General features: G+C 55.7%; 2 protein-coding genes across 4 annotated transcripts; both read left to right on the top strand.

Moving 5' to 3' along the window:
• The first annotated feature begins 869 nt into the window (after window positions 1-869).
• SLC25A23 (solute carrier family 25 member 23) lies at window positions 870-15200 on the top strand. 3 transcript variants are annotated; one of them, XM_037018161.2, is made up of 11 exons: window positions 870-1205; window positions 2332-2458; window positions 3014-3101; window positions 3352-3463; window positions 4498-4656; window positions 4743-4895; window positions 5075-5182; window positions 6170-6337; window positions 9726-9876; window positions 10853-11033; window positions 11295-12963. In XM_037018161.2, the coding sequence occupies exons 1-11, from the start codon at window positions 1050-1052 to the stop codon at window positions 11779-11781; spliced, it is 1890 nt and encodes a 629-aa protein (XP_036874056.1). In that variant the 5' UTR covers window positions 870-1049; the 3' UTR covers window positions 11782-12963. The 3 variants fall into 3 exon arrangements, with proteins under 3 accessions (XP_036874056.1, XP_036874058.1, XP_036874057.1); XM_037018163.2 differs by lacking the exon at window positions 11295-12963 and adding an exon at window positions 15064-15200 and having other exon boundaries at window positions 872-1205; XM_037018162.2 differs by lacking the exon at window positions 870-1205 and adding an exon at window positions 1673-2209.
• Window positions 13100-19175, top strand: SLC25A41 (solute carrier family 25 member 41). Its single transcript, XM_017674789.3, has 7 exons — window positions 13100-14865; window positions 15064-15219; window positions 15429-15581; window positions 15764-15871; window positions 17839-18006; window positions 18090-18237; window positions 19003-19175. The coding sequence occupies exons 1-7, from the start codon at window positions 14665-14667 to the stop codon at window positions 19173-19175; spliced, it is 1107 nt and encodes a 368-aa protein (XP_017530278.1). The 5' UTR covers window positions 13100-14664.
• Window positions 19176-20031: the final 856 nt, after the last annotated feature.

Genomic DNA, 20031 nt, shown 5'->3' with positions numbered 1-20031 from the left:
CGTCCCTCCCCCTAATGGTGAATCGAGAAACAGCACCCGAAACTAGTGGGGAGGGCCATTTGGCAGGTGCAGCGAGCGCGATGGGCTGGAGCTCGCCTCCGGAGCACGGCTACCGGGTCGTCATCCCCAGCCCAGTCTGAGACACGGAGGTTCTCAGGCCAGTCTGGAGTCCGTGGTCAGCACTGCATGGCCGCGGCCCCTTTAAGACTGCCTGGCGAGCCTGTGGCCACGGGACCTAAGGCTGCCGCGGGGGAGGGATGGGGTCTGCGGGCAGGCCCCGCCCAGGCTGGGTGGGCGAGGCGGGACGGGCGGGCGCAGCTCAGGCAGCCCTGGCCAATAGGAAACCAACTTTGCGGCCGCGCCGCGCAGTGTATCGATCTTCCGTTTCCCAGTCTGAGTGGGGCCGAGAAAGGAGGCGCGCGGGCGGGATGTAGGCCCTGTGAGTGAGAGCCCTGTGTCTTCATCTTCTGTTTGTCTGACCGAGGAGGGAAGGTGACATGAGCGGGAGGGCAGATGGAGGGCTAGCTGGAGCAGGGTTTGTTCTTGAGGATGTCTGGGAAAAATGAGACCTTGAATTCCTGAAGAGGATTATTAGGAGAGGGAGGTCAAGAGAAAAAGGGATTACGAAACCCAGTCCCTGACATCTCCCTACTTACCCCCTCGGGCGGAGGGTAAACTGAGGCACTCAGAGACAGAACTCTGGAACCAGTACTGAGACCATTGATCTCTCTAGCCCCTCCTCCCAGAATGAACCCAGGTGCTCCCTAGGATGTGCAATACCAGGGCATCCCTGACATTCTCCCCAGCCCGCCTCCACCAGCTCCGCCCCCAGCCCCCTCCTCGGGAGAGGAAACGCAAGTTTTGGCGCGGGCGGCGACGGCGAGCAGTTACCACCTCCTGCCAGTGCGGGAGCCAGACCGACAGCGCAGAGCCTGCGGCGGCCGTGGCCGCGGAGCTGGCCCTGCGGGGCCCCGGGGGGGAGGGGGAGCTGCGAAGCCCCCGCTAAGGCCGCCGCTCCCGGGCCTCCCCTCCCCCCCCGGGCGAACGCCATGCGGGGGGGCCCGGGCGACGCGGAGCGGCGGCAGCGCTGGGGTCGCCTCTTCGAGGAGCTGGACAGTAACAAGGATGGCCGCGTGGACGTGCACGAGTTGCGACAGGGACTGGCCCGGCTGGGCGGGAGCGACCCGGACCGCAGCGCCCAACAGGTACCCCCGCCTGGAGCGCGGCGCTCGGGCCCAGCCATCGCCGGTAACCCGAGCCCCTGAATGGAGCGCCGGGAGCCTCGGGACCGACTGACTGCCTGTAGCTGGACTCCAGCACCTGTGTCCAGCCTGGGCGGCTCTGTCCCCTTCCCCCTGCCCATCCGGGTCTGCGCCTAACGGATGCGCTCAAGACAGGACCAACGAGGCCCCAGGCCTGCAGTTCTGCTGCCCACACCCGGTCCCCACGCCCCTCACCAAAAACCCCCACAGGGTGGGGGAGCGGATGTCTGCCAGGGCACGGAGCAGCCCACTTCCCTGCCCACTGCTCTCCACGCACCCTCCTCTGAACTCTTTGCCTAGCTCAAGACATATTCTGCTCCTACCCCCAGAAGAAACAACCTTCCACCCTCTTCCCGGCACCCAGTGCCCCCCCACCCCCACCCCGCCCAGACAGCTGCCCCAGCCTCTATGTTTACATTCCGCTGCCTGCCTTTCCCCGGCCTGGCTCAGTGCCCCAGGCCCACAGCCAGGGACCGAATCCTGTCTGAGGCCATCCTCAGCTGGGGGTGCACCCATCGAAGCAGGAACTTGTCCCCAGGTCTGTGCGGGTGTCCACCACACCTGTAGCCCTAGATGCCGATAGAGTGTCTCCACCCAATCCTAAACCCTCCAGTTCAAGCTGCCACTTGCCAGATGGGAAAAGAAAAGCCCCCCGGGCTGATCAGCTTGGCTCTGTCATTGTCCCGCATTGCCCAGAGCTATCTCTAAGGGGAGCTCCTGAAACTGCCATGTGGGCAGCTTTTTAATGAGACAGCTGGGGGCGCAGGCTTTCTGAGACAAGAGCCCGAGACTACCCCCCCACTTCCCAGCTTTGTGACCTTGAACAAGTTCCTTGACCTTGGAGAGCCTCAGTTTGCTCACCAGGGAAACTGGACCGCTGCTCTGCACCTCACAGCCATACTGTGGCCTGGGGCCTCTGGCCAAGAAGTGAGCTGATGGAGAGAGAGGTGACAGCCCCTGCCGCCACCCTCTGGGCCCTGGGCTCCCAGAGCATCAGCTTGTGGGGCCCCCTGCAGATATCTCGGGGAGCAGCCTCCTGGAGCCCCCCTGTTCGCTTCCTCTCTGCCAGGGCCTCTCCCCTGAGGGTGACGCTGACCCAGATGGTGGACTGGATCTGGAGGAATTCACCCGCTACCTGCAGGAGCGAGAGCAGCGCTTGCTGCTGCTCTTCCACAGTCTGGACCGGAACCAGGATGGTGAGGCTTAGGCACGGGCCGTGGGGGCCCTGGCGACCTGCATGGGGTCGAAACTGACAGCACCAGGAGGAGGGGCAGGGCTGCTTCTCCCTGATGACTCACAGGCTATTTTGGGAGTTCTCCTCACCCCCAACTAGGTGGTTTGGGGCCCAGTCAGCCCATCCCGCCTCCTTTCTCTTCTGGGGTTGGCCCCCGCCCCCCATCATTACCCTTATTTTTCTGTAGGAAAAAGATCCCCTATGTTGTTGCTAGATTCCCTAGGAGACAGAGATGCCCCATGACTTCTTCTGGGTCGCCAATACTGGGACCTCAGTTACCCTGGATTCATTTCATTCGTGGAACGAGGATGCCCCTAAGTTTGTCCAGGCTACTTCTCTGATCTTAGCGGGTCAGGGACCTCCCCCCAAGCCTGCCACAAACCTCATCCTGGGCTCCCGGATGCCCTGGGCTTGCTAGGCTAGCCTCATTCCAAGCTGACCTGCTCCTCAGCTCCTGGGCTCCCCTGGGCTCCCCCCGCCACAACATACCCTTTTCTACCTTGGACCCCCTCCACAGGTCATATCGACGCCTCGGAGATTCAGCAGAGTTTCCGAGCTCTGGGCATTTCCATCTCACTGGAGCAGGCAGAGAAAATTCTACACAGGTGCGTAGCTGGGGGTCCCATGATCCCTCAGCCATCTTGAGCTTCTGGGTCCCAGACCCAGTCCCAGGACAGGTGGAGCTGAGAAATCAGGCTTTGGAGTCAGGCAGATCTTGGGCCTGTTGCTTCGTATCTCTGAGCTTCAGTTTTCTCCTCTGTACAATAACAAGCCCTCAGGACAGAGGATCAGGACCTCCCTCTAACCCACCTCCAGCCCCAGGCACTGATTCTGTCCCCACCCTGTCCCCTCCAGCATGGACCGTGATGGCACCATGACCATCGACTGGCAGGAATGGCGTGACCACTTCCTGTTGCATTCGCTGGAGAACATGGAGGACGTCCTCCATTTCTGGAAACATTCCACGGTGAGGTGGGGGTGGCTCTCCCAGCCTGGTGGCCAGGCCCTTTCCCCCCCTGGGGACCTTGCCCTGGTTTTCCCAGGGCATGGAGGGGCTGAGTCAGGACTCCCTCGCAGGAGGGGCTGCTGGGCAACTGAGGGGTGAGACTCTGCTCCTCTCTTCCTTCATTTGGGGGCCAGGGGACCAGGGCCCCATCTGGGGAGGCCTCTGCTGTTTGATTGGAGCCCTTCAAACCTGATTGTGGGGCTTCTGGGGGCAGGCAGTGGGGGCTGGGACCACAGGGAAGAAAGAACTCACCAGACTGGGCAGGTGGCCTCCCACCCTCCGCCCATGAGGCTGGTTCCTATTCACCCCAGTAAATTCTGCTGCTGCTAAGATGCGTGAGAAAGGCAGTCTTCAGAGGGTCCAGTGGGACCCTCTGGAAGCTGGGGTGGGTGGGGGTGCTCTAGATCACCAGTTTTGGGGTGGAAATTCCTGAGCAGTGCTTCTGGTAGGATGTGATGGCATCTGGAGGGAGATCCCCCTGTGGGACCTGCTGAGATCCTCTTGAGAGATCTAGAGGTTTCCACACTGGGTGATCCTGATGAGCGTGACTGGGACGTCTGTAGGTGGACTCTAGGGAAGGAGTGATCCCTGGGGGCAGTGGGATGTGGTAAGGCCCTGTGTAAGATCTGCCGGTTTATGTGGGAGCCCCCTGGTAGGAGCTCGTGTGGCCCAGATGGGTCTTTTGGAACCCTTATGTGGGAAAACGTTCAGATTGGCTTGGGGGGGATCTTCATGTGGTTGAGGCTCGGGTACGGCCCTTTGGTGGGATTTGGTGGAGGTGTCCCAGAGGGATGCTGGGGTCCTACATGGGAGCCTGTCAGGTCGGATGTTTGGTGAGATCTAGTAGGGATCTGGTAAAGGAATCTTCTGGGCTCCCCAGTGCATTGGCGAGCTCTCTGGGGGTCCTGGGATTCAGGGGGAAGACACCCCTTGTAGGGTTGAGTCATGTCTCCCACCCCCACCATGGCATGACACCCCAGCCCCTGCATCCTCAGGTCTTGGACATCGGCGAGTGCCTGACTGTTCCAGATGAGTTCTCGGAGCGGGAGAAGCTGACTGGCATGTGGTGGAGGCAGCTGGTGGCGGGCGCGGCGGCCGGCGCTGTGTCACGTACAGGCACAGCCCCTCTGGACCGCCTCAAGGTCTTCATGCAGGTGAGGGGCCCTCGAGAGGCCCGCCACCTCTCCCAGGCCTGGGCCCCCGACAGCTCCCCCAAAGCCACCTCATCTCCCTAACCTAGGTCCACGCCTCCAAGACCAACCGGTTGAACATCCTAGGGGGCCTACGGAGCATGATCCGAGAGGGAGGCATGCGCGCCCTGTGGCGTGGCAATGGGATTAATGTGCTCAAGATCGCCCCTGAGTCAGCGATCAAGTTCATGGCCTATGAGCAGGTGGGGGCAGGTGTGGGGAGGCTGGACTGGCTTGGGGGTGGGGGCATGCCTGCAGCACCCCAGCCGCGGGCGTCTTCTCCTCTGTGTGATACCCGCAATGGGAGGACAGTGGAGAGGAGGCCCGGGTGCATGGAAGGCTCTGCCCTTAAGGCCCTGCCCATGTCTGGGTCTCCCTTCAGATCAAACGGGCCATCCGGGGGCAGCAGGAGACGCTGCACGTGCAGGAGCGCTTTGTGGCCGGCTCACTCGCTGGTGCCACGGCCCAAACCATCATCTACCCCATGGAGGTGAGAAGGAGAGGGTCCCGTCACAGGGTGGGGAGCCCTACACTCACCAGTTCACTCCGGGGTGTGCTAAGCATTGGGGTCACAGCTCTGCCTCTCCGTGATGCAGACCGTGGCTCGCTAGAGCAATATTGTCTCATGTGTAACCTGTCTGGGTGTCACAATTTGTGATGGGACTTCTGGGGAAGGTAGCATTCATTACAGTTGTTTAGACAGCAGTTGTGGGGGGCCATTTACAGATATGCCTCTTCTAAGGGTATTGATTTCCAGGATGCTTGTTCCCAGGAAAATCATTTCTAGGTTAAACTGTTTTCAGAGAAATTACTTCTGGTTTCAGGTCGTGCAGTGTATTGGTTAGGATTGTGAGTGATGGGAAAACTCAAGCCACATAAATGAAGTCTGGAGGTGAGCAGTTCAGGGCAGGTTCAGTGGTTTCAAAGTTTTAGAAACCCAGGTTCCTCCCTCTATCTCATTGTTCCACCACCTCAGCATTTAGCACCTACTTTGTGGACCAAAATAGCTGCTTGTGCTCCAGTCATTACACCCACATTCCAGATAAGAAGGAATAACAGACAAAGGAAGGAACACCTCCCTGCCTTTAAGGGTGATTTCTGAGAGTCATACATACTCTTCTCCTTCTATTTCATTGACTAGGACATAGTCATATGGCCATACACCTAGGAAAAATAAAAAATGCAGTCTTTATTCTAGTGGCTGTATAGTTGCTGAAAATTACAGTTTCTATTACTAAGGGGAGAAAGGAATAAGGTATTAGGAGACAGCAGTGGCTGCCACATGCAGCTCTGAGAGGTGTAACCATTTCTAGGTTCAGAGATTTGGGGGGAGCAGAAGATTGTAGGGTAAGTGGTTTGTTAAATCCAATTATTCTCAGGGTATCCCCTTCTAGGAGAGGCTATTTCTAGGTGTCTTCATTCCTGGCCACAGTGATTGTGGAGGCAGCTTTTCCAGGGATAACTGGGTTCTCTGCAGGTGCTGAAGACACGGCTGACCCTTCGCCAGACAGGCCAGTACAAGGGGCTGCTAGACTGTGCGCGGCAGATCCTGCTGCGGGAAGGACCCCGTGCCTTCTACCGCGGCTACCTGCCTAACGTGCTGGGCATCATTCCCTATGCGGGCATCGACCTGGCTGTGTACGAGGTCTGTGGGCACCCTGCCCCTCCTTCTTTTCTTCTCCCCTCTGGGGTCTTCCCACGAGGCTGACTCGGTTGACCTGAATAGCCAGGGGACACAGTGCTGGGTGGAGATGCCCAGGGGCCCCTTTTGGCATTGGACTCTCCCACCCTTCCACCTCCCAGTTCCGAGAACCTTCTATCTATAAGTCATCCTTCCTAGGTCTCAGGACGCATGAAAGTCAGGGACCGACTGCTCGAGCTCACAAAATAACGGGAGCCGGGGAAACTGTCATTTTCTAAGATGCCCATCTTCCCCACGCCCTGTATTGGCCCCAGACTCTCTCCAGGCCGATGTTTTCCTCAGAGCCTGCCCACTTCTCTGTCTGTCGTCGCCTTGAAAGCACTCCCTGTGACCGGCATCTTAGGACCTTGATCGAACAAGGCAGGAGCGGGGAGTTTTTGCTCTTTGTTTTCACCTTTTCCCGGTGGTCATGAGGTTCTCCCAATTAGTACAGCGCCAGATATCCCCAGGCCTCCCGTAAAGCTCTTGTATCCAGGGCAGGGCCAACTTCAGAGGCAGGCGGCCTGTGCAGTCGCCCACACTCAGGGAAGTCCCTCACTTGGTCTAATGCTCTGCTGTCACCGTCTTGAAATTCCTAATACCCTGGGAACAAGGGACCTCACGTGCTTTCATTTTGCAAATGACATCACTGGTCCTGATCTACAAGACTTACCTGCCGTCACGCCTGCCCTTCCCAGCACCCCCATCTGTGCTGTCAGATGAGACACGTTCATTCGTTCGTTCATTCATTCATTCATTCATTCTCCCGGTCCCTTGCTCACTTAGGAGCTATTTATAAGCATCCGCCTGTGCTGTCCCGGGGCGCCCACTCCAGTGAACAGGGAAGTCAGCCAACCAGCAAATAAGTGGTTTCAGATCCTGATAAGTTCTCAGAAGATAATAAAACAGGATGTGCAATTGAAAATGTCAGTGGGCAGGAGGGTCTGGGCACGCCTCTGAGAGGTGACATGGGAGCAATGAGTTGAGCACATATCAGGAGGAGGGTGAACAAGGCCAGGGGCATGGCGAGTGCAAAGGCCTGGAAGCAGGACTGAATTCGGCCTTTTGGGGGAGTGGAAATCTTGAGTGGCTGCAGGGAATGGAAGAGTCAGCGAGGGCTCAGTAACAAGGGGTTTGAGATCATCCTAAGGGCAGTAGGAAGCCATGGAGGGTCGTGAACGAGATGCATCTTGTTTAATCCATTCCTCACCAAAAAAAGGAGTGTGAAGGTCTCAGTAGTTTGGGAAACCCTGAGCCCTCTTGGAGTTTCAAATTCTAGGTTAGTTCCTGAAGGCTCTGAGAAGTCCTGCAGAAAAGTGTTGAAAAGCTTTTAGCCCAGTGTCGGCCATATTTATCCAGTCATCAGCATGTTAACAGAACAGCTCTTAAAAATGCATTCAACACCTGTTTGGCAAATGCTCTTCCAGCCCCAAAAGAAAATCGTTACAATTGCAAAGGTAATAATAGTAAACACTTGGTTCTCCTTTGCACGGTTCGTACCCAGGCCGGACACCGCTAATGTATCCCAGCCCTAAGTCCCTCTGAATACAGTTCCGGGCAGCCATTACCATGGGTTGGAATTAACATATAAATGAAACGTAGGAGCCCCTCTCCTCCCAAAACAAAAAACGACGGTCCTGCCTTTCCAAAGACCCTGCAGAAGCTTCAGAAGGGATGGGCTTCCCTAAAGACTAAGTGCGCAGTCCTTGACTCGGGTATGTCTCTGAAGGTCGGTTCTCGCCCTCATTCTGTGGCTTTGGGCATTAGTACCTGGGGCCTCAGTTTCTCATCAGTCAAATGGAAGCAATAGTCCTTGTCTTAGAGTTCTTCCAGAAGCAGGCAGGCTCGAGGGGCAGTAGTAAGGCGAGGAAGAAAGGCAAACAGAAAAGTGAGCGTGCGCTCATTTCCTAGGACTGCCCTGACGAAGAGCCCCAACCGAGTGGCTTAAAACCGCAGACAATTTATTGTCACAGTTCTGAAGCCAGACTGAAACCAAGGTGTCAGCAGGACCATGCTCCCCCTGAAACCTGCAGAGGAGAATCCTTCCTGGCCTCTTCTGGTTTCCGGTGGGTCCTGGCAACCTCGGGCATTCCTTGACTTGTAGACCTGTCACTCCACCCTCTGCCCTCTCTCACAGTGCGGCTGTCTTGGTGTACCTCGGCCTCTGTTTCTCTTCTCTTCTTATAAGGATGCCAATCAGACTGGAATAGAGCCCGCCCTATTCCAGTATGATCACTTCTTAACTGATTGTATCTTCAAAGACCCTGTTTAAATAAGGTCACAATATGGGGTCCTGGGTGTTGGGACTCCAAGATACCTTTTGGTGGGGGGGGTTGCAGTTGAACCTACAACAGTGTGTTATCAAGCAAGTGATGGATACAGAGGGCAGGCGGAGCGTAATCGTGAGGGGCACCTCGGGGAGGCAGTGTAGAATGTGCCCCACCAGAGAGGGAACTGGGGTATTGGTAAACCAAGTCAGTCATCGCCTGAAGGTTGCTTCTGCAGGGTGCCGATTCTTGCTTGTCCTTCCTACCCACACTCAGTGCTCAGAGCAGCCTCACCTGGGTCCAGAGAAAGTCTTCATGCAGAACCATGGATGCTGGTGGTTGGAAGTCAGCAGATTTGAGGCGAAATGGTAAAGGGATAGGGGCAGGGTGCCCACCCCAGAGAGTGTATTAGTTTCATACAGCTGCTGTAACAAATGACCACAAACTTAGTGGTTTAAAACAGTGTAAATGTATTGTCTCATAAAAGTCAGAAGTCAACGTGGTCTCAGTGGCCTAAAATCAAGGTGTGGGCACGGCTGGCTCCTTCTGGTGACCCTGAGAGAGAATATGTTTCCTTACATTTTCCACTTTCTAGCTGCTGCCTGCACCCTGGCTCATGGGCCCTTTCTCCATCCTCAAAGCCGGCAGCATAGCATCTTCTAATCTCTCTCGCTATCTGACCTCTGCTTCCATAATCGCATCTCCTTCTCTGACTGTGACTTGTGATGACGTTGGACCCACCTGGACGTTCTTGGATCATTTCCCATCTCAAGGTCCTTAATTCAGTCCTCTCTGAAAAGTCCCTTTTGCCATGTGAGGGACCATAGGGACTGTTTGCCATGTGGGTTCCAGGGACTAGGACCTGGATGGTCAGAGGACCATCAGTCCACACATCATAGAGGGTCAAGGTGAGGACTCAGTGATGGGACATAGGTCAAGTAACTGTGTGGCCCTTAGGAGGTACAAGTGCTCAGCTAGTTAACCAGCCATCGAGGGATAAAGAAGCCAGCCAGCGGGGTCTCTGAGGTCAGGGTCCTGGGGTCACCCATCTCCAACCTCCCTACTCCCTTCTTCACCCCTGCCAGACCCTGAAGAACCGGTGGCTCCAGCAGTATAGCCACGACTCAGCCGATCCGGGCATCCTTGTGCTCCTGGCCTGCGGCACCATCTCCAGCACCTGTGGCCAGATAGCCAGCTACCCCCTGGCCCTGGTCCGGACCCGCATGCAGGCCCAAGGTGAGGCGGGGCAGGGGGATGGGGCAGGGACTTGGGTCCCACCTCCCTACCCCCAGCCCTTCCTCCTGGGTAGGCTGGGCTGGGGTCTTCCACCATCTGGATGACCTTGTCTAAAGTCCCTACCTTTGTGGGGGGCTATTTGCCCATGTGTGACATTGGGGTGGGTGCCCTTGACAGGAAGTAGGGGGCCAGATGTATCATTCACTAAAAAAGCGCCCTAGCAATTAGCCTGGAGGCAGCTTTGCAGGCTGGTAACTTGTGCTCTAATTTGCAGGGCTGGGTTATAGCGGGGAAGGCAAGGATCAGGTTAAGGAGACGCAGGGCCAGGCTGGTTACTGTTTTATTGTTTTCCTCTGCATTTTTTTTTTAATGAGTTCTTCCTCCCACCACCCACCCTCCGCCCCCGTCCTTGAATCTTGTTTTGAGGATTTCCTTGGGAATTTTAGCGTCTGTGTTTTGTGATTTGCACTGGGGGCGTATGAGTGGGTAAGACGGTCCCCCCTCTGAGAGTTCCCAGGCCAGGGAGGGAGAAAGGTGCCGAATAAACATTCCACGATGAAGCACGGATTTAGGGGTGACTCATGGGGGGAAGGAAGCGCCAGACTAAGACTGGGGCCCCAAGGACAGCTCCCCTGCACCCTGCAGAGGAGGCTTCCCAATGGAGGTTGGAAGGGTGAGAGAGAGGTAGCTGGGGGGAAAGGAAGGGAGTGAGTCCCAGGAGAGAGGACATTCCTGTGCGCACACACACACACACACACACACACACGCCTGTTCTGTTTGTATTCATCGTCAAGACTGGGGGAGAACAGGTGAACCAGTCCAAGGCTGGTAGACATCCTGGCTGAGTGGGAGGTCCCACTGTTTGTCTAACCCTCCTCCCTCGGCTGCGATGGCCACCTGGCCCAGCTCCTGGGGGCAGGAGGGGGAAGTGAGAGGGGGGCCTCTGGCCTTACCTGGCCTCCCCAACCCCTCCCAGCCTCCATCGAGGGCGGCCCCCAGCTCTCCATGCTGGGTCTGCTCCGCCACATCCTGTCCCAGGAGGGCATGCGGGGTCTCTACCGGGGCATCGCCCCCAACTTCATGAAGGTTATCCCGGCTGTGAGCATCTCCTATGTGGTCTACGAGAATATGAAGCAGGCCCTGGGGGTCACGTCCAGGTGAGGGACACAGAGCCCCCTCCACGATCACGGCACCCCCCACACCCCAGCCCCTGGAGACAGCCCTGCAAGCTCCAGCTCATCTACTGGGTCCCCCTTCTGGATCCCACGTTCCCCTGACCCACACACTGGGTCCTGGACCCCCATGTCTTAACCACTGGACCCCCCCACAACCCAGCTAATGGGCCCTGCCACCCCAACTGTGGGAGCCCATTCCCCGGATCTAAATACCCAGCTCCCTCAGCTCCTGTCCTCACGCAGCACTGGACCCCAGACCCCCCACCGCTGGCAGGTCCCAGATCCCCCTTATTTCAAGCCCTGGATCTCCAAGCTCGACCACTGGATTCTGGATATCAACAAACTGGATCCGGACAATGCGATGCCTAGATCCCAGGGCCCCAAGCAATGGATCCCAGATCCCCTCACTCCAAAACCTGGATTCCTGAATTCCTTTACCTTGACATTCGGTCCCGGATCGCTGTGCTTGGACTACCGGACCCCTACATTTCAACCACTGCATTCTCAATCCCTGACCATTGGATCCCAGACTCCCAAGCCCCCAATGCTGGCTCCTCAAAGCACCATTGGGAGAGCCCGGCAGCAGAGTGAGTGGTCCTGGCGGCTGCAGCTGTTGGACCCCAAATACCTGCACCGCGGGCACTGGGCACTGAAACCTCACCCACGGGGGCAGACCCGGGCACTCCCAGACACCGGGTCCCCACCCCTTAGCCCCTGGTTTCTGACCTGAATGCTCAAGTCTAGATCCCAAAGACCACTCCCACACACCCCCAACCCAGACACACACCAGAGCTGAGAGCCCCGCCCCAGGGGGGCACGCTCCCCATAGTCTAGAGATTCCTACAGTAAGCCCAGGTCCTGGCCTCCGGCTCCATAAAACTCCTGGGACTTGTCCAGAGTCCTGACACAGCTGGAGGCCGGACAACAGGACAGGAGATGACCTCCCACATCCTGTGCAGACACCGGATCCTCCCCCACCTCCCCATCTCTCCAGCACAGCCACACCTCTCAGCCCTGTGGGGAAACTGTACCCTCAAATGCTCCCTCACACACCCTGCAGCGTCAGCCACTCCCCACCCTATAGGCTAATAACCCGCAGAGCCTGGGACTGTCTGGAGGCACCAGTTGCACTTTCATGGAGGCAATTAGAGGCCGCAGACACACTGAGTGGACCCCCCACTTCTCAGCACTGCCAGCCCCACCCCCAGGCTTTAGGGTTGGAAACCAGGGGCCAGCCTGCCCAGACCACCCTCCCCCAAATCCAGGCACCCACTTATGCAGAACAAAAGGGAACCAAATCCCCCAAACGCACTCCAGGTCTATTTTTCTACCAGAGAGGAGCAGACATCACCCCAGCATCCCCAACCCACCAAGCCCCCAGCCCCACCCTGGACATTCTGCACTTTATAGTTTGGATCTTGAGTATAGAATAATGGGGGGACCCCTTCCTCTACGCTTCCCAAGTCCTTGGGGAACCCCATTAAAGGACTGTGAAAGAGGAGCTGGAATGTTTGGGGGGCTGGTGGACCCCCCAAGTCTTCCACCTCTCCCCACCTGCACCACACCACATCTTCCCACCTGTATGTGTGATTTTAAAGGAAAAGAACGAAAGAAATACATTTTCTAAGCTCTTTCCTTGTGGTTTTTACTGAAGGGGGATGGGTGGATGTGGGGCCACCTTAGACTACCCACCGGGAAGGGACACGGGCCGTCTCCAGTAACACACTGTTCCAGGAGACCAGAAAATGACTCCCTTTTAGAGCCTGTTTCCACATCTGTAAGGCAGGAGCAGGGAGCGGCCACATTCGTGAGCCCTTCTCGTTTTTCCTGTACTTTTTCTAATCACACAAGTGTGTTTGTTTATGAGGGCTGCTGTAATAAAATATCATAAACTGGGGTCTTAAGCAACCAAGGTTTTTAGATTGTTATATTTTTCTTATTGTGGTAAAATAATACATATCATAACATGTACCATTTTAACTATTGGAGGTGTCCAGTCCTGTTGTATTAAGCATGTTCACATTGTCCATTGTCCAACCATCCCCACCATCTTTCTCTAGGAGTTTCTCATTTTCCTGAACTGAAACTGTCCCCATGATTTTGTGCAGGGCAGAACTTAAATTTTAAATACGGTGCTCTGAAACGGCAGCAAGGAGAAGTGGCACTTGAGTAAAGATTTAAAGATGGTAAGGGAGGGAGCTGTGGGGATGTCTAGGGAAACAGCATCCCAGGCAGAGTGCACAGGGTATGCAAAGGTCCTGGGGCAGCACCACGCCTGGAGTGTTGGAGGAACGGTGAGGAGACCAGTGTGTCTGGAGTAGAATAAGCAATGGGAAGAGATGGAGGAGGGGTCGGGCAGCTGGCGTAGGGACTGGTGGGCCGCAGGGAGGACTTGGGCTCATACCCCAGGGAGGTGGGAGCCTGCAGGGCTGTGGGCAGAGGGGAGACCTGGAGCAGGTGCTCACCTGCGCCTCTGGGGGGACAGACTGAGGGGCAAGGGAGGGGACCTGACTCGGGTGCTCACGGGTGCCCTCTGGTGGCCTCATCGGGGACGGCCGACTGAGGAGTGGGTGAGGGCCCTGGTCCAGGTAACCGATGACAGGGTTGGACCAGGAGAGTGGCCGTGGGCATGGTAAGAAGCAGCCAGATCCTGGCTATATTTTAAGGTGAAGCCCACAGGATTTGGTGACAGAGAGTGGGCATGAGAGAACGGGATGAATCAAGGATGACATCGGGGCTTTTGACTCAAACAAGGAGGACAGAGGTGTCCTTGGCAAAGACTCACTGCATCCCACAACGCGTGGTGGTAGAGTTTCCCATTGCTGCTAATTTCCATATGGGGAAACCAAAGCTCAGAGAAGTAAGGCAGGTGCCCCAAGATCACACAGCAAGAAGTGTCCTGAATGGGATTCAAACCCAGGTCCTTCGGACTCCACACCTACGCCTGTCTTACGTTAGGGACCGGCTGGGTCTCATCTCCCGAAGTCCCAGAGCCTCCCCACCCTCCCTCCCTCCCGTCTCCCATGGCCAGGACAGTGAAACGCAGTGTCTGCTGTAATGAATGACCACAAACTTGGTGGCTTCAAACCATATATTACTCTGGAGGTCAGAAGCCTGACGTGGATCTCACTGGGCTAACAATCAAGCTGTCAGCGAGGCTGGCTTCTTCTGGAGGCTTCCTGCCTTTTTCCAGATTGTAAAGGCCACCTGCAGGCCATGGGGCGCAGCCCCTTCCTTCCTCTTCAAAGTTGGCAAGGGCTGGCTGAGTCTTTAATACCCAGTATTCTGCTTTCCTCTTCCCTGTTTAAGGAGTTGTGAGATTAGAGTGGCCCAGTAGTGGTTAATCCTCAATAATCTCTAGATAGCAACCTCAATTCCATCTGTAAATTTAATTTCTCCTTTGTCATGTAACATAATACATTCATAGGTCTAGGGGGATTAGTAAGTGGACCCTTTCAGGGGCAGATCCTCTCCCTGCCACCATATCCAGTGAGGTCACAATAGCTTCTGTGACTTCACCATCCCTCGGAACCTGAGTCACAAGGTGACCCTCCCATGTGGTTGGTGGGGGGGCAGACTTCTCACCAGGCATTTGAACCTGGGTGTCGTGACCATGGGGTCTCAACCTGAGGAAGCTCAGAAGCCTTACTCAAGGTTCCAGACCCTGTTTAAGAGGGTCAAGGCCTTACTCACCAAAGCCCCACCCTCAACACCACCGCCACCCCTTTCCCAGGACCTGGGCTGTACGCACGGGTATGGGTACGAGGTCGGGCATGTGCTTGCAAACAACCTGGAGAATCTTCCATCTCAGCAGGTGAGTCTGGGGACCACAGGTCTTCCAGAACCTCTAGCCTGGTAGAGAAGGGCCCATTCCCTTCCAAGTAGGCCTAGAATTCCACCGTGAAGCAGCAGGGACCAGAATGGACCTTTGTCTGGGAGGGGGTTCGGAGGTGTATCTGGAGAGGATCTCCAGGCTGGCTGAGTATGGGTGGGAGTTGGATCTTCCCAGCAGGTGCTGGACACAGGAGAGCAGCTGATGGTCCCTGTGGACGTGCTGAAAGCAGACAGCGGGTGTGCCCTGTGGAAGCTTCTGCTGTCAGGAGCCATGGCCGGAGCTGTGTCTCGCACCAGCACGGCCCCTCTCGACTGCGTCAAGGTGCACATGCAGGTGTGTGGGGAGCACAGAGCTGGAGCCATCGATGAGGGGGCTGGACGGAGAGGAAGGAGGGGTGTGGGTGAGATGGGAACGGGGGTCCGGGCTGGGTTGGAGCATTCCAGGGCCAGCCAGGGAAGGAGGCTGGAGAAGGAATGGGCTTGGGTGGCTGGGTGGGCATGGAGCTGGGTGGAGGGCTCCTCACAGAGCCGGGACCTCTCCAGGTCTACTCGTCCAAGACTAACTTCACGAACCTGCTGGGGGGCCTACGGAGCATGGTCCAGGAGGGGGGCTTCTGCTCCCTGTGGCGGGGCAATGGCATCAATGTGCTCAAGATCGCCCCCGAGTACGCCATCAAGTTCTCCGTCTTTGAACAGGTGTGGGGATGGTCCACTTTCCCAGCTCCACCCTCAAACTCAAACCCATCCTACACCCCCCAAAAAGCCCAGATCCTCATCCCGTTTTGAACTCCCCCCCAGGTTCCAGGCCTCTCCCCGGGAGGGGGTGTCAGGTGGGGAGCTGGTTAGCTTTTCTCTCATGCTCTTCTCTCCTGCCGCAGTGTAAGAATCACCTCTGTGAAACGCATGGCTCCTTGGCCCCTCAGGAACGTCTCCTTGCAGGGTCCCTGGCTGTGGCCACCTCCCAGACGCTCATCAACCCCATGGAGGTAAGAGTGTCGGACCCGTGGAAGGTGAAACAAGATGAAAATTAGTAGCCAGCTGTCACTGCCGCCTCCTCTCCTTCTTCTTCATATGAGATATGTTATGTATCAAATTTTTATTCTAGATGGCCCCCTGGTGGTCTCAACACTCTTTACTGGATGGGTCCCATCCTTTCCCTGACAAGGATCGTAAATGCCACCTGTGTAACTAAATTCCTGCTTATATTTGGGTTTATTTCTGGCCTTTCTCTTGTTGTCCTGGTGTCCATTTACTCACTACTGTCTTAATTTTTTTTTTAACAATTAGACTTTATTCTATAGAGCCACTTTAGGTTTACAGAAAAAGTGAACAAAAGGTTCCCATCTACCTCTCCCCAGGTGTACAAAGTTCCAGCTGTGATCTTGCATTAAGAGGGTTGACACATCATTCTTCTCTGAAGCCCACAGTTAACATTAGGGGTCAATCTCTGTGTCCTACATTCTTTGGGTCTGGACAGATGTATGGCGACATGTATCCACCATGACAGTGTCACACAGAGTGGTTTCGCTGCTCCAGAATGTCACCCCTTCTCCTTGAATCCCAGGCAACCGCTGATCATTTTACTGTCTACATAGCTCTGCCTTTCGTCTGTAATTTTTGAGGCTTGATACTAGTTTTTATCATTCTCCATCCCCACTCTTCTTTGTTTTTCTAAGCTGTTCTCCTGTGCTGATTTTTCAATGTCAACTTTTGAAGCAACTTGTCTTGTTCAGAAAAAAATCACCCATGTACTTGTTTCTCATTGGGATGGTGTCCAACTCATATATAGATTAAGAGATTGTGGCCACCCGTATGATGCTGGGTCTACATATCCACGAACACCTCTGTTGGCTCAAGTCTCCTTGCTTGTCCTTTAATGGTCTTTTAAAGTTTTCTTCGTGTACTTCTTGCCCTTGTTGGGTTAAGTTTCTCCCATCACATTTTTCATCTTTTATTGCTGGTTATCAAAATTAGCATCGAATCAGTAGCTTACAGTGATACAGATGTGTTCTCTGTTTATGTGGGTCATGTCTGGGCACTGGCTGGTGGGGTCATCTGCTCAGGGTCTCATCAGGCAGAAACCAAAGTGTTGGCTGGGCTACCAATGAACCCATCTGAGGCTTGTGTCCTCGGCCAAGTTCTGTGGTTGTTGGCAGGATTCTGTTTCTTGTGGTTGTAGGACTGAGGTCCTAGGCTCCCGAGAGGCCACCCAGTGGTCCCAGTTATGTGATGTTCTCCACAGCAGTTTGCTGAAGTCCAACCAGAGGGTGTCTCTGATGCTTTCAATCTCTCTGATTTCTTCTTTGGCAATGGCCTCTTTAAAAGGGCTCACCTGATATGGTCTGCCTAGGACAGTTCCATCTGCCCAGGCTTCATCCCATCTGCAGAATCCCTCACCTTTGTCAGGTAACCTGATCGGCAGAGTGATCTCTCATCAGAGCCACAGGTCTAGTTCATGCTCAAGGTGGCGGGTGGGCATCACACATAACATGCATATTGGGGAGGATGGGAATCTTGGGAACCACCTTATGATTTTTGCCTAACACACTTAATGTTGTGTCTTTGGTGCAATCATAAGAGTTGCCAATATTTTGACACCAGGCATTTCATAAAAATTTCAATGTCTGGCTTCTTTTGGAAAATTAGCAGATCTGGCCACCTAGGGTCAGACTTGGGCACTGACCCCACGGAGGGGGGAGGTTGGCACAATGTTTGGCTCACACGAGGTCAAAGTTGCCACAGACCCCACTAGCTCCTGTCACTTCCCTTTCCCTCTTGGCCTGGGGCACTTGAGGGTCTGAAATCTGGGTCAAGCACACACACAGGCCAAGGGATCAGATGGCTTTGGAACTGAACCCAGCTCTGTGCATTCCTAAGCCCCATCCTTTGTAGGATGGGACAGTGGCCCCCACAGAGGGTTGCTGAGAGCCACCTCACTCTTCCACCTCCCCAGGTGCTGAAGACGAGGCTGACCCTGCGCCAGACAGGCCAGTACAAGGGGCTGCTGGACTGCACGCGGCAGATCCTGCAGCGGGAAGGACTCCGTGCCCTTTATCGCGGCTACCTGCCCAACATGCTTGGAATCATTCCCTATGCCTGCACCGACCTGGCCGTCTACGAGGTATGGGTCCTGCCGGGGGCCGGCAGGGGTGGCATGAACCGAGGCCTGTGCTGATCGTCCTCCTGGCCCCCCTTCTCTTGCAGATGCTCAGACGCTTCTGGCTGAAGTCAGGCAGGGACATGGAGGACCCTAGTAGCCTGGTCAGTCTGTCTTCTGTGACACTGTCCACGACCTGTGGCCAAATGGCCAGCTACCCGCTGACTCTAGTGCGCACCAGGATGCAGGCCCAAGGTCAGCCTGGCCTACTGGCCACCGCCCGTGCCCCACCCCCACTGCTCCAGCTCTCTTAGCTTTCTCATCCCTCCAAACTGATTCCTAGACTCTCCACATCTGATCCTGGCCACCTCTGCTGATCCCTGAATCCACCAAGGCTTATACTCACCCCCTAACCAGACCCCAGCCCTCAAATTAACCCTATAAATCAGTAAAATGCACTTTCCATCTCCCAACTGACCCCCCACAAAACTCCCCACAGTTGGGACCCAGACCCCCATACTGACTTCAAGACATATATTCCCCAAGTAACCCCCTAAATTGTCCAAATTAGACCCAGGCTTCAGTTGGCTCCAAAAGTCAAAATGGTGCCTAAATTTGTCAAATGTGACCTCAGGTGCCCCAAAACTCATACCACTTGCCCCCTGAAAACTCCCCAAATGTGACTCTGCCAGATGAATTGAGTCCCTCAACAGGTCCTTAGGCCCTACTCAGATCCTGAAAATGTCCCCCAAATTACCACCTGGCGCACTCCAATACTCTAGATCTTAAAGGCTCCACTGCAAATAACCGCAAGTGTTTTCTAAGACGTTCCTGAAAATTCCTCCCTAAAGTGATTACTTGCACTCACCAAACTGCCCAATTTTATCTTAAAAGTCGTCCAAACTCCTTTCCAATTGAGCCCGTAGGGTCCCCCTCATGGCTTCACCCTTTAACATCCCAGCTCCCCCAGGAGGCCGGGTCATTTCTGCCTCCAGCTCTAAGCTTGCATCATCCCTGCAGACACCGTGGAGGGCTCGAACCCCACCATGCAAGGAGTCTTCCGGCGGATCCTGGCCCAGCAGGGCTGGCTGGGACTGTACCGAGGCATGACCCCCATGTTACTGAAGGTGTTGCCAGCAGGCTGCCTCAGCTACGTGGTGTATGAAGCCATGAAGAAGACGCTCGGTGTATAGGCGGTGAGCTAGGTGATACACCTTGGGAAGAAAGGGCCAGGAGGTTCCAGTGTCCTCCGGCCCCAGTGAGCCCTCCAGGCTCAAGGCAGGCACAGCTTTTGTGAGAAAGCAGGCTGGGGGCCTGGGTCAAAAGATTCCTGGGGCTCCCCACCCCAGGGTGCAGCCTGGGGTTTGTCTGGACTTCAGTTTGGCTTGTTGTCCCTTGTCCCGGCTCCTAAGCAAAACGGTGAACATGGAGACAATTTGGAATAAAGAGATGGTTGTTGCTGAATGTGCGTGGGAGACTTGGGTCCAGCAGAGGATCTGAGTATCTAGAATCTCTGGGTCTAGGAATCCCTGGGTCCAGGAGGGGAGCTAGGTGTTTCAGATATCTGGGTCCAAGAGAATAACTGGGCTTCTGGGATCCCTGGGACTCTGGGTCCTGGAGGGGGTCTGGGTATCTTGGACCCCTGGGGCCTAAATGAGAACTGGAAGTCTGGGTGCTGCCTGGGTTCAGGAGAGTTGAGAGCTTAGGATCAGAGCTCGGAGCTTGAATCCCGGGACCTTTATGTGAAGCGGTGTGGGGTGGGGAATTAGGGTCCGGGACCCCTCAGTCCTGAGAGGGAGCCAGTGGCCCTACTCCACTCAGGTCGGGAGGGAGCGGGTTCCGTGAGTCCTGGAAGAGAAGTGGGGGCTCTAGGTCCCTGGGTGAACACAGGAGTGGGTACAGGGGCTCTCGGGCCACCCCACCTCCGCAAAGCACCGGATCGCCAAGGCCTCAAGCAGGCCACGTGCCCGGTCTACCCGGCCAGGGAGCCTGGCCCGAATTCCGGCAGCCGGTCGTCACTGCCCACGTCGGCTGCCATTCACTCAGGCT

The sequence above is a fragment of the Manis javanica genome, chromosome 13, assembly GCF_040802235.1.
Source record: "Manis javanica isolate MJ-LG chromosome 13, MJ_LKY, whole genome shotgun sequence".
Taxonomy (NCBI): Eukaryota; Metazoa; Chordata; class Mammalia; order Pholidota; family Manidae; genus Manis; species Manis javanica.
Note: the sequence above shows the minus strand (reverse complement) of the source record. Positions and strands in the feature narration are given on the sequence as shown.

What these genes read in the sequence shown, in the direction of transcription:
- SLC25A41 (XM_017674789.3), top strand. Translation starts at nt 14,665, where the DNA reads ATGGGGTCTCAACCTGAGGAAGCTCAGAAGCCTTACTCAAGGTTCCAG. An exon ending in AGTTCTCCGTCTTTGAACAG is followed by an intron (nt 15,582 to 15,763) that starts GTGTGGGGATGG and finishes CTCCTGCCGCAG; the next exon opens with TGTAAGAATCACCTCTGTGA. An exon ending in CCGACCTGGCCGTCTACGAG is followed by an intron (nt 18,007 to 18,089) that starts GTATGGGTCCTG and finishes CTTCTCTTGCAG; the next exon opens with ATGCTCAGACGCTTCTGGCT.
- SLC25A23 (XM_037018161.2), top strand. Translation starts at nt 1,050, where the DNA reads ATGCGGGGGGGCCCGGGCGACGCGGAGCGGCGGCAGCGCTGGGGTCGC. An exon ending in AGTTCATGGCCTATGAGCAG is followed by an intron (nt 4,896 to 5,074) that starts GTGGGGGCAGGT and finishes GTCTCCCTTCAG; the next exon opens with ATCAAACGGGCCATCCGGGG. An exon ending in TCGACCTGGCTGTGTACGAG is followed by an intron (nt 6,338 to 9,725) that starts GTCTGTGGGCAC and finishes CACCCCTGCCAG; the next exon opens with ACCCTGAAGAACCGGTGGCT.